This window comes from Nipponia nippon, unplaced genomic scaffold (assembly GCF_047370975.1).
Source record: "Nipponia nippon isolate SJK-2023a ecotype South Korea unplaced genomic scaffold, ASM4737097v1 scaffold_5, whole genome shotgun sequence".
Lineage (NCBI taxonomy): Eukaryota > Metazoa > Chordata > Aves > Pelecaniformes > Threskiornithidae > Nipponia > Nipponia nippon.
In genome coordinates this window covers 89,114,669-89,134,182 of record NW_028262369.1, presented here as the reverse complement: position 1 = coordinate 89,134,182, position 19,514 = coordinate 89,114,669, and the positions used below count along the sequence as shown (strand labels likewise).

The 19,514-nt window shown below is 41.6% G+C and overlaps 1 protein-coding gene across 12 annotated transcripts in view; it reads right to left on the bottom strand.

Annotated features, from left to right (window-relative positions):
* The window catches only part of KALRN (kalirin RhoGEF kinase), a 532,514-nt gene that overhangs the window by 297,803 nt on the left and 215,197 nt on the right, over positions 1-19,514 (bottom strand). For all 12 annotated transcript variants that reach the window (XM_087734558.1, XM_087734567.1, XM_087734559.1 and 9 more), the window contains one exon: positions 1,056-1,178. In XM_087734558.1, coding sequence (XP_087590684.1) covers positions 1,056-1,178 — 123 coding nt within the window. The remainder of the gene's footprint in view (positions 1-1,055; positions 1,179-19,514) is intronic.

Sequence of the window (19,514 nt, the reverse complement as noted above, 5' to 3'; positions counted from 1 at the left end):
GGTGGAAATGGCAGGTGGAATTTAGGTCAGAGAAGGTAATTACCTGATCTGGAATTTGGCCAGAATACCAGGGTTAACACCTGTGATCTTATGAAAGCAATGTGTGGACTTTAACGACCTCAGGTAGTCAGAATCTCTTTTTCCACATTTCAGACAGCTGCTCTCAAGTACCTTGCCCTTTGGCCACATAGCAGGGTGTGGCTCTCCAGTGACTTACACTACCAACTTAAATGTCAACCACCACCTTTGAGGTCTCCGTCCCAGAGCAGCTGTAGTCTGACCATGCACAGCATGAAGAGGTACACCTGTAGGAGTTGGTTTACTCAGGGCAAGCTTTTGTGTAGCTGACAGAAAGCATTCAGAGAGGGCTCATCTTTGCATTGCGCAATTGCAGCAGGGGGTATGCAGGCATTTTTCTAACCCAGTGCAACAATCAAAACATCAATAAATTCTGTCCTCATTTCTGTGCTGAAAGCAGAGCAGTTTCCAGAACAAATACCTTATGCCTGGAAAGAGTAAGAAAGTGAGCAAAGCACTTATAAATGTATAATGATGCTTTTTTTTTAAAAAAAAAAAAAAAAAAAAAAGCAACAAACCTAAGGTAAATTGAGTTGCATTCAAAAAGACTGGCCGATTAACTACTGAAAAAGCAAAAATCCCACTGTGGCCACAACTGGCAGCTTGATTAGCGTCTCTTTTTCAAGGTTTTGAAAAGTACCTTAGCAGGGTGTAGGGGGAGAAGCATAAATTATTAAAGTGCCACCTACAGCGCTCATTAATTCCCAGTGAAATAAATGTCAAAAACTTTAAAAATATATTGTATTTGCTCTCCAAAATGTAAAAAAACTCTGTAGGACTGTGCTGCTCTTAAGTCAACAAAATAATCATATATCAGTGTCTGGGTGGACAGAGCAACACTTTGCTACAGCCTTCCTTACTTCACCTCTCACAGGTCCATAGTACTCTCTGAGCTGGAGGCGGCCTCACGAGCCGCCCTTTCCTCACTCACGCGCACAGACCCATTACCCGTTGTTCACAGCACGCCCTCAACTCACCATGGAATTCATGGCAAAGTGATTGTGCTGCGTCTGTAGGTCAAGGGCATGTTGGTAGCTCACGCCGATCTCCGTGTGACTCTGCAGGAACAATTCTTTGTTGTGGCTGATCCAGTCAAACATCTAGAAGTATTCACACAGGACAGAGGAAAAAAAAAATTGTTAGGGATGAGAAAAATAAGAGACAGTGCAAAATATAAAAATCCACAGTTCTGAAACAGATGTATATGCAACACAGACAAAAAAACTTCATCTACGTTCCTCATCAAAATAAGCTGTTGTCGAGCAATGGAAGCATTTAAATTATCACCATAGCTGGCTATTAACAGAATGATAGGTCAGGAAACTTAATTCATAAAGCATGTTCCTCAGTAAGCTGATCCCATAGTCTTTTCCTATAAGTAATGGGAATTTCATGGACAGAAAGATGGCAGCAAAGGAAGCTAAAATCAGGGGTTGCTTCACTGATCAAAGATCTAGTGGTTCATAAAGTACCCTTAATCCAGAAATGGACCAAAAATTCCATAAGTATTATTGATGGGATTTTCTCACCCCCCCTTTCTTTTTCATCTATACATAAAGTTTCCAAATAGCCAGTTGACTTCCTACACTTATATTTCCTAGATCTTTCCAATTCCAAAGCCTGAACCCAGTCTATCTTCCACTTATTATTTTTGGGATGAAGAGAGAAAAAGAAAAAAAAAGTATTTTATTAAAATATCTATAAAGAGTACACATTTCAAATTCTCCCACTTCCAAATGTATTTCCGAGCAAAATGGATAGTTCAGTACTTCAGACACAAATAAAAATATATTGAATGAAGCTGATGAAACTCATTGCTTATTTTGTAGCACATTAATGTGACACTTAAATCTGCAGTACGTTCATTCATTATAAGCCATCACAAGTCAGCCAGGAGATAGTGTGTTTATGTTTTGGCTTGTTCTGTGTTGCGTTAGAGACTAAATGCATTCAAAGTGAGAACCTTTAATTCTTTACTCCTGTCTACAGCTTTGCAGGCATTACAATCTCAGATTTCTTCTTTTCTGTAAACGTTTTTGTTACAGAATCCCTTCAAACCACGTTCCCTCCTCTCCATCCCAGCAAGCTGGGGAACTGTCCATTATTAAGGACTCTTTCATAATTAAAAAAAAAACAGCTTATTAATTCATTATAAGGAGAGGAAAAACTAATTATAGTAGAGGTCAGGTGAATACAGTCCCTGGTGCTAAAGAAAGTGTTTTAGGGTGAAAAGGCAAGTGATGCAGCTTCTAAGCAACGACCTTACAGTCAACGGATCAGTCCAGATCTTTGTTATAACATTTACGTGTCCTCCAGTCAAAAGCTCTTTTGCTCTTTAGCACTGAATAACAATTTTTGACCTGTGACAGCTGAAGAACACTCAGAGCCCACTGCTCAGGCACTGTATGTTGCTGTAGTTTCTCAGGGTCGGTTATCCGTTCCCTGTAGAGATGGTGCTCCTAAAAGTGGAAAAATGCCCTGTATGGGTCACCTAGGATTCCTGCAGTAAACTCAGCATTTCATGCTAAGCACTTGATTCACCATCGGAGTGCACTGCTTTATGCAAGGGATTTGCAGAAATAATATTGAATATCCTTTTCATCAAAATGCAAATAAACATTGCAAGTGTTCCAGTGCCACCAGACACACTACACTGACCTGGTCCCAAAAATCTGTCACATGTGCCTGACTTCTTAATCATTTATTTATGAAAATACTATTGCAACTACAGAGTCCATACTAGCTTGTATTTTGTGTCCATGAATAGTCTTAAAGGCCCAATGGGTTCAAATTACAATGATGCAAGTCCAAAGTAATATCATTGACACAGTTACTTTCTCATTTTGTACCCATGGAGCTGATCAGACTCAGGCCTATCACCATTTTTTCAGAAAGTATAAATAACAAGATTTTTGCAAGGATGGGGTCAGGGGTTTCAAACATTACTGCCAATTAAACAGAATGAAACAACCTACTATAACCTGAAGAGATACCTAAAGCTTTCTTATTGGGTTCCTTTTTCTCACTTTATTAAGATTTAATAAGCAATATAAGCATAAAATAATTTGCCACACTTGTGGGCTTAAAGAAAAAAAAAAAGCCATAAAGCCAATAAAGAAAGAAAAATTCCATAACAGCAAAGTTCATGTCCCAACAACAAGCTTTTACATCTCTGCTGCGAAACCAACACAGATTTCTTGTAAGTAGATATATGTTTGATGTGAACATTTTTTAATGTTTTAAACAATCTAAAGACATTCAGGGAGAAGAAAACTGGCAGTAATCCACTAAAAATAAACAGTAAATCTAATATTTTATGCTCAGCAAAGCCAAATCAGGATCTTTTTAAGACAAGTAATTTAAACTAGTCATCTATTATTCTGTGGATAGGGAGCATTTCCTCCATCTAATCTATACACATATTATTGGACGAGAATCTAGGTTAAGTTAAGCCATGCTTCTGATTTTTAAATTACAATAATAAACTATCAAGAAAAAAAAGGAAATTTAAGACATGATTAATCTTTTTGTCTTGTTTAATCAATTGAAATACACAATAGCAGTTGAAAGGATGACCTTCGGAAATTTTGAGCAATAGACCTCAGTGATGAGATCTGCACCACCTTCCAAAACAGCATGTTTTTTAAAATTCTATTCATGGACAACAGCAGATTTTGGAAGAGACTCAATTTCCATTTAGACTTTGAATGTTTCTATTATATTCTTCATAAAAAATTACTTTGGTTTCAGCTGGCCTATGCCTGTAGCAAATTATCCCCCATCAATATGGCCTGGAGTCTCCTCCTAACTCACTCAAGTCTCACTTGAAAGCCCAGAGAATGAAGAGTTTTGAGTTTCACGTGGTTTGGAGCAGGGAGAAAATAAAGCAAGATGCAAGATGAGTGCAGAGAAAAAAAGATGCAGATTCACTACGGTCTAAAGTAGGGTTAATGACACACTTTGCTCTGTAGAAACTTTCATTGCTCTTGGGTCTTAATGAATAATAAGCAGCATTTACAGTCACTCGTGCTTTACACAGCAGCCAGGGCTTTGCAAGACTGCAGACACGTCTACCTTACGCAATGCATTAGTGTATCTGAGATACCCAAACAAGTTCCAGACGAGTTGGTACCTCTGCATGGCACAGTCCAGTGCTGTATGGAAATACTAGCTTGACCCCGAAAACCAGCACAGCCTGGGCACAGTACTCCTTGGATTTGTCTGCATTGTTTTTGTTTCCAGAGCTGGTTCATTCAGAGACTTCTCAAGCATTTCTGCTTAATGCTTACTTCACCGTAGACATTTTCCCAAGTACTCAGAAGACAATACTGGGTTTTCTTTATTGCACAGTTCTGGCATAATGGAAAACTTCGTACTTTCACCCTCCTAACCAAGGATGCGTGGAAACGATAAGTATCACACAGTCCCACAGATCATGAGATTCACTTAACAAGCATGGGATTAAAATAAATAAATAAATAAATAAATAAATAGAAAGGGGGTCTTATTTGCTTTGGAGATCTAATGGATTATGTGTTTAAAATATTCTCTTTGACCACAAAGTCTACAAATGGACTTAAATTTTCTCATAATAACATGACTGGAGGTGGAGGCTCTGAAAATACCAGATGTTGGGTGACTTGCGATGATGCTGTGAGAGTCTGCAACATGTGGCCAGGAGGTTTCAATATGCGGGTCTGTCAACATTGTCTGGCCTGGCCCGTATTACTAGCAATGTTTCCTGAAAGCTTTCAAGCTAAACTTGTTTTCCACATGAGAAATACCGATGCTTCCTGTGTTCCTGAAGTGAGTGTGCTGCCTAGTTTGCTTAATTAAAGCACACCGTTAAGGATGTGAGCATGGCAAAGACCCAACAATTGCTATTTTACTCAACCCTGAGAGGACCGCCCCAGTTTCAAGGGGCTAACTTGGGCTGCTGCAAAAACGTCCAACATCCTTTGGTAAGTTGCTTTCCCCATCAAAGGAATGAGTTTTTAATACAGTAAATAGCAGAGTCTGGAGAATGTGCCCTGTGAGATCAGCTTAAACCAGATACAGCTTCTCAGCTGAGATTTTCTGTGTTATTATAACATTATTATACAGTGCTGTATCAATTGATCTCATCCCATTGATGAAAAAGACTGCCCTAACAAACCTAGCCTAGTGATTATCATAAAAATTAATGGATATTTAATTATTCCTTTGACTTATTTCTTAGTTGGAGTCGTGCTGACTGCCAGTGAGTTAATTCTTCTCTTAAGTCTGGTAATCATTCCTGCAGTCATGAATTCACACTAAACAGGAGTGCAGAACGACTAAGATTGGACATTATATCACTTAAAACACATGAACCAACTGTCCTCAGTGTCTCCCAAACTGCCACTTCTCCACATTGCTGTAGATAAGCTGAAGACCAATTAAGTAGTTAAGAGTTTTCCAATGACTGAGTAGCTGGGGGGACAGGTTAAGCATACTTAAAATAGAAGATAAACTTTCAATGTGATTATCTTTTTAGTCCTTGTTTCTAACAATACATAAAGGAAAGTGAATGCATATGCTGAAGAATGTCAAGTGCTACATTTAATTAATAAAATTAGTCTCTTATGAGAGAGCCAGAAGAACTAAGAATGATCCAAAGGGTCTCCACCCAATGCTTTGCTAAAGCATCTATTCTGTCATTAACAATCATACATGTGCCAGTAATTGTTACGCATGTGGTCTTGAGGCAACTTCACTTGAGAGTTAGGGTATCAGATCATATCTCCAATGTCAGTCTTGCCAGCAACAATGAGTTCTTAACCTCATGTTTTGTCATCATAGTTGATGAGTTACTAGAAAATCCAGGTTAAGTGTTCGACCAAACAGCAGGTCTCAAGCTGGTCATGAATAAGTCCTATGGAGGGAGTATGTGACTCCATACTTTCCCTGGATTTGTAACATCTGGCAGGCTAGTGAGTACAGGGCAAGAACAGCTGTTTGAGAACAGAGAAGAAACACATGGATATGGAACAGCACGCATGCAGACTGTGTGCAGTCCAGTCCTACCTCAGATAAAATGAGATTTATAACATCATTTCAAATAATAACCTCTGGTCTGGCTTTTGTCAGAGCTCGCTGAGGAGCCCTGGCACTGGATTCCGAAACAGTGGTGCAGAACACCACAGGATAATGTTCCCATCACACAGCTGGCAGCACACCCTATGCCAAGTGGTATTGATGGGAGGATTACAGCCCTCATGGTTTTGGCAGCCAGTGAACTGAATATATTTATTAATGAAATTGTTTATACATGCTAAAAATAATAAATCCCAAATCTATCTAACACTATACTAGGCTGGAATTAATTATGAACCTGCTTGTAACAAATATATCTTCTCTGTAAGTTCTGAGCCATAAATATCAAACTCATACTGGTAAGTAAGGGCAGAACGATAACCATTATAACCACACCGTCTTGAAGAACAATATAGGATACATATCAAGAAAGGTCCCAAAGGGACATTCAGGTCAAGTCCAATCACTGCTTTTGGCAGCTAACCACAGTATAAAATTTCCTTTCATCAAGGGATGAAACTCCACCTGAAAACTAGTTAAGTGCCACAGCTCAGCTCCTCCTACGAGGAGCAGTTCCAGAAACTTTCTGCTACTGTTACTGAACTCTTCATATACTCTCTGACCTAATTCAGACTTATAGCCAGTTTATACGCATTTGCTTTTAGGTGAACGCTGTCCTTTAAGTTAAAAAAGTTCTCCTCCCAGGTGTTTAACCTTTTCCATTGTGGACAAGGAGGGTTCCTTGTCTCTCCTGCTGGTTGTTTTTACTAGAGTCCAGCCCTTTTATTTCTTCATAAAATACACAGCCTCTCTCTGCACTTGTTCTAGTTCATGGTTATCTTTCTATCCAAACTAAGGTCCTAATAGGACTTTGTGGAATGTTGATTTTCTGCTGGAAATACTCCAGCTGACATCATCTAGGATCACCTGTGCAGTGCTTCTGGCATCAACTTCAGAAAAAAAAAAAAAAAAAGATACAAAAATGGGAGAGCAACAGCTATTGAATCAACATCAATACCTTCTGGATTACCTCACTATCCTTTCTCTTGGTAGCCTCCTGCATAAATATTGACAAAAAACAGTAGCGTTTATTGGATTTGCTCTGACAAGCACAACTCGGGTTATGTTCCAAATAAGAAGAGCAAGTTCAAGAGCACTTAGAAAAAATGAGGCATGGTTTTGTAATAAACTCCAGTCAGTCTCACATGTAATGCACCAGGCATAAATGTATTCTCCCACTATGCATCCATATGCTGCTAACAAAGAGAAAAAAAAAAATGTTAATCTAAAAGAATGTCTTGCCTGTAGTTGAGTAGAGGGCAGATAACTAATTATATGCCAGATGAAATCCGTATTAGATCAGTGCTTTCCAATTTTTTCCAATTTATGGACCCCATAAAATTGTTCAAGCCAAGAACTATAGCAAATTAAAGTCTATGGAAAATAAATCTGTTTTCTTGAATACCTTTACCAACTACTAACAAACTTAATATCCATGATCCACAGGTTGGAAAATGCTAGAGATAAGCATGCATTGCTTATTAAAGAGAGGTCCACATAAGAGTCCATGTGCATTTTCGATTTTCAAAACGATCCAGCCAGTGTTAAATTGACTAAGCTACACCAGCAAGAGGAAAGTTCCACTCTGAGGGCATCAACAGCTAAGCAAGTTCATTTTCATATGTTTTCACAACATAAACAAAATAATAACACACGTAGAACGGTAACTGCCAGAGTCCCTCTCTTGAGGTTTACTAAGTTTCCAGCTACAAGGTCTATTCCTATCTCATTAAGTGAGTTCATGTATTCATAACAATTCAATTAAGGATAAATTGAGCCATATTCCTTACATGTCTTGCAATTGAATTTAGCCAGTATTTGAATAAAAAAAGCATGCCATGCAACAGATTTGTGGTACATACACAGACTACACTGATATGTGAGGGCCTGATTCTGGAAAGATTTGCATGCGAGCTACCTTTATAAAAAGGCAATCAATCAAGAAAGTCCCCTAGTGCCTCTCAACAAGAATCATAACTACAGTTTAATTAGAACCAGCCGTATCTAGCTCACCTGTACATCTGGAAAAGGCCAACAGAAGCACAACACCTCCACAAAGCACGTCAGAAGAGCCAATGGTCTAAAGAATCAGGACATTTATCCAGAACACAGAAAAATCCCTCCACTCAAGCCTCTGAGCTAAATTCAACAGAACAGAGGGCTGATGATGGCTGCCTAGGGTAGCTGCTCCCTAAGAAATGAGGAGCCAGAAACAAAGACGCAGCAGGCAAGACAGGGGCCTCGTTAGTCAGAACCTATCCTACAGCCCGAGGGTTGATAGCAACCAGGTTGAATCAAAAGATCATCAGGCAATTTATGGTGACAAGACAAGTCCAAGCTTAAGCTAGGAAGTCAATCAGCAGGTCAGTATCAGGTTCAATGAGGGTAACCAGGCTCAGACACAGCCCCATGATCATAGCACAGGTCCACAGCGACAAGAGAGGTCCTAGGTCATGCCACAAAACCAGTCGATAGATCAGTGCCCGGTTCAGCAGGGCCCATGGCCAGGCAGGGCAGAGCTGTGGCAAAGCAAGAGGCTGATATCCCACAGCTGAGCTGAATGGGGCTCCTGGCCCATGGGCGAGGGTTGGGGAGGTCCCAGGTGAGGCTGGTCAGGGCCATTAACACTCATCAGTGCCCACAGGGCCCCAGCACTGGGCTGGTTACATGAAGGGTCACTAAGAAAATGGCCGTTCTCAGACAGGAGTGTACTGGCCGCAGAATAAATTTTGGACTTAAAGAAAACCTTGATAGCAGATTTCATTTTTTTCATGAATCAACAAATGTGATGAAAACTGCTTCAACAGAAAAGAATCCCCATCTGCTGTAATTCCCGTTGCTACTCTATAAATACAGCCTTAATTAAATCAAAGTACTTGTAAGTTTAAAATAGAACTCAGTGTACATGTAAATGCTTTGCTAAGCCAAGGCCTAAAAGTTGTGTTTGGTTTTGTGTTTGTCTCTTGCTTACAGATGGTGACGGACAAGCCAACACTTCTGCCAGATCTTTCCCTTTCACATGTGTTCGGTGTAGTCCACAGCCAGGGTAAATTGGTGTCATTCCAACAAGGCCAGTTTACACCAGCTGAAGATTCAGACCCACAGCTGCCTTTGTGTAACCTCAATGCTGCATGAACACAGTTTTTCCGTTATAAATATCTGTGTATGTGATTCATAGAGTACAGTAAGTAAGTTTAAGCTACAGCACATTAAATTATTCCAGACAATGGGCCCAACTGTCAACCCACTAGAAAATTAGCTAGATGTGTGACGTGACAAATAGCTGTGTATTAATATCAGAGCACCATTTCGAACGTACTCACGCTGAATGTTCCTACTAAATGCCAGAGTAAGAGATCTGTGGTTTTTTCCTGACAGATATCAAGCCACAGCCATGCACAAAGTAAGGCATGTGATTCCTATAATGCTGAATAGAGAAGCAATAATTTTATTGTTGAAGGTGGGAGAAAATTACAGATACTGAACACATAAATATGACTAATGATATCTGGGCGTATTTTGTGTATCTGCGTTGTTTGCTTGCTTTTTGAAATATTATACCTTTCCACCACACTTAGTGACATCAAACACTCAGACATTACTGGAAAGGATTTTCTGTTCCTTAACATGGAAATAGCCTTTCCTGGGCACAGATCATCTACAGAGAACTGCTTGCTGTCTAAGTGCAAATTAATTCATTGGCTGGATAGGAAATGTAATACTAAAAGAGATAAATAGACAACAGCCTCATGAATGGAGAAAACAGTGTAAATTATGAAAAGATCAGAGTGGGTTCCCAGATAAGGGATCTTCCTCTCAGTTTTCAGAATCTGTGAGATACCATTTCATTCAGTTGAAAATGCTGTATGAGTTCAGTGACTTTATTACAGATGCTGGTTCTATTCCTGGCTTAATATGTGACATTCCTGTGACTCCAAATAGCTGCCATTAAAAACAAAATAGCCAGACAGATGTTTACTGTTTTGTATCAGAAGTGTGGCATTTCCCCTACCAAAATCACCTGTGTCTGAGGCCCAGAGATACAGCTGTGGTGTAATGATAGGTTAAAACTCCCGACATGTCATGACACTTTGGGGCCGGAGCTGGGACGTCTGTGCAGACGGAAAGGCGAGGATGTCAGCTTTCTGCTGGATTTCAGGGTGTCCACTGCTCCGTATCCCCCTGCCCCAGCTATTTCCCCATCCCATGAACCAACTGGTTCAATGCCTTCCCTCGACACCAGCAAACCTGGCAGTCTGGGAGGGTGGACGGTGTCCCCGCCTGGGGACACGTGCTCCACAGGTGGCACCGGGCCTCACCGCCCCCTTGGCGGCACCCCTGGCTTTCATGGGGCTGCCTTAGGGCCTACCTCAGTGAACAGTCGTGTTGATAAAAACCGTAAAATCCAACTCACCCCTCACAGTGACTTCTGATTCCCCAGGGCTGAAAGGATTGTAAAAGCTAATTTGGATGGGTGTAAGAGTGCTTGCGCATTCCCCTGTGCAACGATCGTGAGCGACAGGTTGCACGGCGGGGTGGGCTGTCAGGAGGCCGTGAGCCGCCTCGAGCTGGTCCCAGCCGGTTCCTGCCAGCTCTGGCGCTGAGGTGGGCCCCAGCAGGGAAAACCACTGCACGCCAGAGCCCGGCCATGGCGCCAAAACGTCTGTCAGCCAGAGAAGCGCCGCGATACAAGGTGTTAGGGAAAGAAAATGGCGGCTGCTGAGGGCTGGAGACGCTCTGTGGGGTTCTCCGTGGCAAAGGGGGCAGGGATGCCCCTGAGGGATGGCGGGTGGCCCATGCCAGGGCAGGGACACTAAGGAACAGCAGCAGAAAAATTGTAAGAATCAGAGAACAGCTGTAACAGCAGCAGAAAGAAACTCATGCAAATATTACCCCCGACATCCCCCGCTGCCTGTCACCCCACCAGAAGAATTTTGATGCACTGGGTATAAATCACGACAAAAATCAGGGAAATTGAGTCTGGGGAAGAACAGGTGTTTATGAAAACGTGTCCTACTTTTTCCTCTCAACACCCAAATCCAGATCAGAAGCTTGTGTTGATTAGCAATAAATTGAGCAAAATTCCTAAACTCAAGACTGTTTTGCTTGTGACACCTTTTCAGCACCTGTGTAGGACATAAGGCATCCAGGATTTCGATGCTAAGTAATATGGAGGGGCCTTGCAATACATGAAGGTTCAAGAAAACATTTCTGAATTAGTTTTCATAACGTGCATGATATGTAAGAAAAAAAGCCAGAGTGACCTGGTTTAAAATTACACTGATACTCCTGGAAATGATCCACAGACCATGCTCCTGCTTTCACCTCTTATACCATTGCCAGCTCCACCCACCCTTACGTGTTCCCTATAAATAGATATGAGGGCTAATTTAAGATATACTTTTAAGACCCCAAGCTCTGCCAAGTGTGGGCCATTTAAAGCATTTCAGCCATGCCAGGACGACATTCATTTAGGAATAATCACATAGCCACGTCTGAAAGATGCTGCACAATAAGTCTGTGAACCTCATGCAGTTTAATTACATTATTTCCTGACAGCTAAGCTCTTATCACCTAACCGTCTTGAGGATCAAAGCAATAAATAAAAAAAGCATCTTTCTTCTCTTTTTCTGTATGCGCAGGCCTCTTTCTTCTCTTTTTCTAGATGTGTGGGCTTCGTTGCCCTTTAGAGCATTTGGGTCTTCTTGTCTTCATTAGTTAAAGCAGAACTTTGTGGTTATAATATGCTATATTCATCCTTAAAAATGCGTTTTAAGTCTGTATTCAGATGCCAAAACACTTTCTCTTGCCATACTGATCAGGGGAGCATTCCTGTGCCTCCCAGCGGTGCCAAGTTGAAGAAGCTGAAACAGCCTCGAAATGCTCCCTATCAAAATTGGCAAGCAAAATAAAGAGGAAATTTGTGCAAATGCAAAAATATTCCATCGGAACATACTGCTTTCAATTATTTTTGGACCCATTCTCATGTTCATGGAGGAAGCAAGAGGAATAGTAACTGCGTTTCCAGTGTCGGCAGCAGGAAACTACAAATAGCACAGCACACCATGTTCCAGCTTCAGCAGCGGCAAGCTTCAGAGCTGTTTCCTTACAGTCAGGAGCAGACAGACTGTGAGGCGACTGCTGCCAGAGCCTGGAAACACAAAGCAGGAACTACGCCATCGCTTGGTTTATGTTCTGCCCTCTTGCACTGAAAGGTCATAAGTGTGTTGGATGATCCAGTGCAAATCGGACAGAAAGTGGCCCCAGACTGCTGTAACTATGCTATAGGGCACACTTAGCATGACGGAAATGCGCAAGTCTTCCTCATCTCTAGCTGCAGCAGTGGAGTGAGGCATTGTTATTGTTTTTGCATTCCCATCAAAGAGATCAGGTTCAATTCCAAGTGCTGTGGAGGCAACATATTTGCCTGCAAAAAAAAAAAAAAAAAAAAAAAAAAGCAGATTTGGCAGCACAAGGCAGAATGAATTGATAAAGAAAGATGGAAAGCATGGAGGTATCTGTCTTACACATCAGATCAGGACTCCCACTGCAGGACAGGCTTCCTGTGTGACAGAAGGCAAGGCAGTTAACCCCTGTGGGTTTTAATTCCCAATTTTTAGCTTTGAACTTTGCATCCTTTGTACTTTCATTTTGCTGCTCCAAAGCCAATCCAGCTCAACAGCAATCAGTCTCTGGCAGGTGACTGCCCTTCCTGACAGGCAGCTGTCCACATCTGAAAAATCAGCACCACAAATGCCTTCAGAAGATTCTTATGTGCTTTGGTTGTGGAGGCTGAACTCGAGTCATGGACGTGCTATGGGAGGAAGTTTGTACCCTCAGAGCTGTCAAACCAGCAACAGACTCATTGCAGCAGAAACAGAAATGTCAACGGTAGGCTCCAAAAGGAGTCCTGCCCTCTCCTGCACAGGGAAAGAAACGATGGTTGCAACAAGGGTAGGTGACATTCACCACTACAGTAACATCCACCAGGAAGAGGATTTCTGATATATATTTATCCAGTTCCCTGTACTGCTCTGCTCAGCAGGCAAGGCGATCCCATAATTCCTCCAACCAGATGGCAAAACTGGGTTTGTAGCTGCTTTCAGTTGTAGGAGCAGCACAAAGCAGTTGGTACGTACTTGTGAATTTGTCCTGTTGTTATTAGATTTGTCCCCATGCTTCCTGCTCGTGGATGGAAAGGCAGAAAAGCAAATGTTCACAATGCTATTGGTATATAGGGGAAGACCCCTGTGGCCTTGACTGATAAATAAGAAAATAGCAGGATATAAGCTTGACACTGTGAAAAAAGCTGCAAGGTCCTTTGAAACATCACTAATAATGAAGACATTTTGATTTTACATTTTTCCAATTAGCAGAAATGAGCTCTGTTTGTGCTTTGAGGGAAGTTAAAAACTTCTATAATGATCTCCTGGTCTTGCAAAAATCTGTTCTTTCCTACAGATACCAAGAACAGGATCTTATTAAATATGACCAGCGGTGGTCAAAGTAATGAACAGCTCCCACAGAGACCCCCATGATTACTTCCCGCTCCGGCAACCCTTCACTTTAGATTGGGGGCAACAAATTGTGGATGGCATGAGCAACTTGTCAGAAGCCTACTTCATATTAACCAGAGCAGATGTCAGCTAGCTGCATCTTTACTTCAGAGCTATAGCCTGCAAAGACTGCAAGTCCCAGCATGCAGGTTCCTGAACTGAGACATGTAGTCTATGCAGGATTCATCTTCCTGTTTAAAGATGAAGGTTTTTGCAAGTAATTTATCCTTATAGATGCCGAAGAGGATATACTCTGCAGTTCCCCAATAATTCTTTCGTGTCCATGACTAGGTGAGGGGGATTGCAGATTTGACACAGTTTAGGTGCCACTCTCAGAGCCTTCCAAAGTAGAAGGTGCTGATCCCAGTCTGAAATCTCTTTAGCACATGACATACATGCTCACAGCATCACAAGGAACTGTCAACATGCATTCTGTGCACAACGACCCCCTGTTATAACATTTTTTCTGCTTCTAGGCAAACTTTGTTCTTTTGTTTAAAAAAAAAAAAGAGGGGGAAAAAAAAGTCTGAGACCAGGTAAACCCAGTAATTTGGGGAATCCATGAGCCAAAGCCCTGTTTTGCTACCATGGAGCTTCAGGAAAAAAATTAGTAAAGATACATTCAGAACATCATACTGTTTATTCAGCTGCATGAGAACACCTCATAGTGGCTTATCCATCACAGAGAGCACTGATGTGCTTCAAGACAAAGCAGGAGCAGTACTCAGTAGCAAGAGTTCAATTATTTTAAAATGAAAAAAAAAAAGAAACAAGACAGAGAACACATTTGAATAAATACTGAAAATTAATGAAAAACTGCTGTTACAATAGAGTTATTGCTACATGCTTTCAGTTCTCACCTGCTTTATTAGAGCCTCCTTTGTTCTAAGATGTGTGAAGTAATTAAATAAAAGTGATTAGAGCTGGCATACGTTGATTTGGGGAAATGATACACAGATTTTTAAGAATGGATATACAGTTTCTCCCTTTAATATGAATTTCCCGTGTTGATCCTTTGTCCTTGACTGATGCTATTAGAAAGGTCTTGCACAAAACATTGTAAGTGAAGCAGAATATTCCCAGTACTATACTAAAGCAACATCTTGTGTGGATCCATATCTGTATTCAGTAGGAATGTTTCCATACCCTTACACCTCCAAGGGTATTTTTCAACTGCAAATGTGCATTTCTGTGCTGGAAACAGCCAATACCCCAGGTAGATTCAGTACCTTACTGTGCTAGGTACCATACAAACATGCACTTAACTATTGTTTATGCACTCAGCTCAGTCTCAGTTTAAGCCTCCTTTCCATATCATCTAGATAAGTATCTTTCTGGCATTTTAAGATCTGATAGTGTAAGATGGTGTCTGCCAGTTCAACAGTTTAGGGACCTATCCGCACCCATTTTCTGTGTTCTGCCTGGTATTAGAAATTCTGTGTCAGAGTAAACACTTCATGCTGAACATGGGGCTTGTCCTCTCTGTTGTTTTACTTTCAGAGTGGGCTTAAGTACAAGGGATGGCACAAGATGATAATCTTCTATTCATATGGCAGCTTATTTAAACTGATAGCTGACTTTCCTTCCTGGCACTGGCATCCCAAGTCTGATTTTATTAATGGTGCAGAACAGTCGTCTAGTGAGAATCTCTATACCAAACAAGACACCATACACTACGGGAAACTTCAGATTATAAAAGAAAGAATTTTTCACTGGCAGTATGAGAGAGTAGATGCCAGATATGGAAACAAGGTTTCAGGAGAGAACAGACATTATGTGCTCTGTGCAAGAGTCCATATGCATGAGAAAAGACAGAGCAAAAGACGCTAAAGCAACTTAAAATACTTTGACTAAACATTGCTCTTGAGCAATGTCTATTCCAGATCCATAAATGTAGAGATCTGTATATTTCTTCTACAGCTTAAAAATAAGAACCAGTTGTGTCAGGAACATTTTCAAAGCTTGTTTTTCTTATATTAGGACTATTGCAAGCCCTGGCAAATCAGGCTGCCCATAATGTTGCAAATGTATACTAACATAACTGGAATACTCGGGGCGGGGGGGGGGGGGGGGGCACCAGCACAGACGGCTGGAAATAAGGTCCCGTTTCTGTAAGTGGGTGGCAAAGTTGCTAACCCTGCCAGCAGTAAGGCTGGAGCCAGAGAGAGTAGCTAGAGATGGTGGCTACACAGCTCCTGGGTGTAGGGCTCGAGCAGCACTGGCTCACTGAATACCTGTCAGTGGAAACTCTTACTGAGACTGTGAGTCTTTCACTAATTTCAGTAGAAGCTGAGACTCTCTCTGTTTTACAGGACCAAGCTTCTGTCTTTTTAGCAGACAACTCAGGGAGACCTCGAGCACCAAAATGCAATCAGGTCAGGGGATGCAGCTAAAACTAGCTTGAAACTGAGTTGTTTCACCCAATGAAGAGAGAAGCAGCTGCTTTGGGCTGAGAGGGGTAGGTATCAACAACAAATCGAGCCCTTGTGATCTCTGAGGACTCTTTTTCTGGGACTATGGGTAAGGGATTTAATTTATGCTTAGCAATAAATTCTTGGTCACTCTTCTTATAAAGCTCTCTGCAAACACGTGCATGTTCACAAACACAGACCTTTCCCAGTCAGTATCTGTAGCCCAAGGCCCCTGTCCTTTGTCTGCACAGACATTTGGAATGGGCTAAGGATGAAAGTAACATGCTTAAATGAGCCTCACTTAGACCCTCAGTCAAATGTCTCTGCAGAAGACACTAAGCTTATTGACTCCTTTTATTGCAGAAGTCTTACAGAGCTTACCTCGGGTCTAACAACACCCCCCATGTTCAAAATCTCCAGGAAAGCTCCTTACTGTGATGCTCACTTACTGTGCTGTTGTGATATCCATAGTGTAAGTACTTAGATGGAAAATCCAGGGCACGCTGAGTTCCGTACACCAATGCGGCGTTCATGTAACTTAAATGAAATCTAAATCCTATGCAAAAATCCATGTCTAATCCATGCTTATTATGCCTGTGTGATTATTACTGTTAACCGTTAAATACCATTCATTCAGTAACAAATCCTTTTGCAGTGAAATAGTGCAGGGGGCATATATACTTCTCCTTGGTGCAAGACACTAAGGATGTACTCTTGTTATTAATCCTGATTCTGGTTCTTTCCCCTCTTAGTATGCTTCCTGCCTCCTCCCCAGTCCTAATTAACCACCTCCCCAGAACTCATTCGCTTTGTAGTCATTTCATATGACAGCTCCCTCTGTCAGCTTCTCAGTACTTTCCTCATTCGTTTCCCAGTCTCATTCCCTGGGACACATCCCCCTTACAGTAATTTCTAAGCCAACATTTCACATGAAATCTTGGAGGCAATTGTATATATGGCACGTAGAACAGATCAAAGAAACCGAGGGCTTCCAGCAGTGAAATAACAGAGGTGAAATGGTCCTTCATTAAGTGGATTTTATCTCAGTCGGAGGAGTCTGTCCCAGGTGCTATGCCTTTTGGCATTACACAAATCCTTAAGGGTTAATATGACATGATGTAAGCGGGAAAACTCTATCCTCTGCTTATGTATCACTTCCAGGGTCTTTTGACACTGCTAGAAGAAGAAAATGTAGAGGTGATGGGAAATGAAGAAGGAAGTGAAGCTGTTGCTGAAGATGATCTTTTTAATCTTTCTTATGCTGCTTTTCCAGAAAGTCAGCTAAGACCCATTTCTAGGAAATGATTCCCCACACAGCACCACCTGACTAAAGGAGCAGCTACAATTGCTCTACTTAATGGACTGTAATAAAATAAACTGCCTCCTATTAGTAAGAAGGATCGTATCATCAGCTTTGTAATGCATTTTATTACAGAACATACAGCATGAGAATTTTTAAGTGCAGTATAAGGGAAGTAATGTATGAAATGGTTAAAGTGGATATGTATCATACAATCACAAAGGCACTGTTAGTTTCCCTTCTCTCAAACATCAAGATATCAATGTTTCTTTCTTAAAGCTATATTTGCCCCCTAAACCACAGTGTGAATTTCCACATTTTGCATTCTATTATTCCATAAAAGTCATCTTGCATCTTTTTAGACAAAGAGTAGCTTGCAGAGCATTCCTTCCTTCTGGGGAACATGAACCTTTGGCAGGTGTAATACTCCAATAATAGCGTGAGCATGGTTCAAATACTCAGATTATATACTTCTTGGATAATCTTCTCTCCCACTGACTTTGCTGTGGAACTAGAGCTTCTCTGTATTTTTCTAGACTAACTCTGTATGGTGTTAAGTAAATCAGGAACTCCTAAATTTCATCTGGCACTTCAGAATAAGCATTAATGGGTATATTTTGCTTCTGCTGAACATCAGTAGGAGTCTTCCCAATACTTTCATTAGGAAAGGGAATAGGACACTGGACAGGAGTCTAGTACAGCTGATGTATCTGTGATTTTCCTCCTTCAGAAACCAAATGCCTCATTATTTATTTCACTAAATGGGGGCTGAGTTTAATAGCACCTATCCAGTAGAATAACACATCGGTTCCCTTATTTAAGGAGACCAGACCGAGGAAGAGGCCTGAAGCAGCGCTGTGTGTGAGAAGGGAGGGATGCAGCGTGTGCTCCCTGGAGCCACGGTCTCGCTGCCCACACCTGCACAGTGAGCGGGATGCAGGAGAACTGCTGCAACTGCTATTCCACCCTATTCCTCCTCAACCATTTTGCTTACTCCCCCCCCTCCAAACTTGTCTTCTGTTGTATGAACTGTGCATTGTTATCACATTGCGATCACTCTTGCACTCACTGAAATCTTTCTGTCGTTCCAGGCTGGTCACATCACCTGGGAAATGGGAGAAACAGCTGCTGTGGGGTAGGAGCTGCCGGCCATGCCCTCCGCTCCCTCTCGCTGCAGCCACCCGCAGGGCAGCAGTACCACGGCAGCCCCCAGCAGCCAGCACAGCTTCCCACAGCCTGCTCCGCAGGGAGTATCACAGGCAGAGCTGTGTTTTTCAAAGGGAAGCTTTAGTATGGATGAGGCAGATGGTTTTGACTGCAAGCCCACTACTTCACTGCTCCTTGAAGACTAGATATGGCCTGTGGTTTCTCACTGGACTTTCTACAAAGCTGGACCTATCCAAATAAAATGTTTCTCCTGCCGCAAATTTCCAGCGAAATTCACTCGTGGCATTTTCTAACTACCGTTGCTATCCTCTGGAATTTGCCTTTGCGTAGTGGATTCTGTAGAAAGTCAGGAAGGAGAAGGGGAGGTGAGGACAGAGAGAACATGCAAAGACTCCTCTGCTTCCCGTTAGAGGCTGGCCCCAATGATGTTACAGCAGCCTGCTCTTGCTTTGCTCTGGTGTTACAAGTTTACAGTAGAGATCCTTGGTTCAGTCCAGCTGATGACTATATTGTTTATACTTAATGTGGACAACGCTGATTACATCATGATAGCTGTTTTTCATTCATGTACATGCCGGGGTAGTAAAATCGATATGGAAACAACCCAGAATGATAGGGAAATTCCTACAAAAGTCAAGTTGGGTGCCAGTTACAAATGATTTCCAGAAGAGCTGGAAAGTGCAGCGTGTAAGGATAATTTTTTGTCTTTTTTAGTATTTATTCAAGTGCAAAACATGTGGGCTGTTGCCTGAATTCTTCTCCCTGTCCAGATTTCAACCAACCAATTAACATTGCTCAGATAGTTCTAATAGTTGGATCTACGCTGATTGTGCGTTTTTTGTTTTAAACAATATTCAATTTAGACTAGACTACATTTTTTTCATGTTA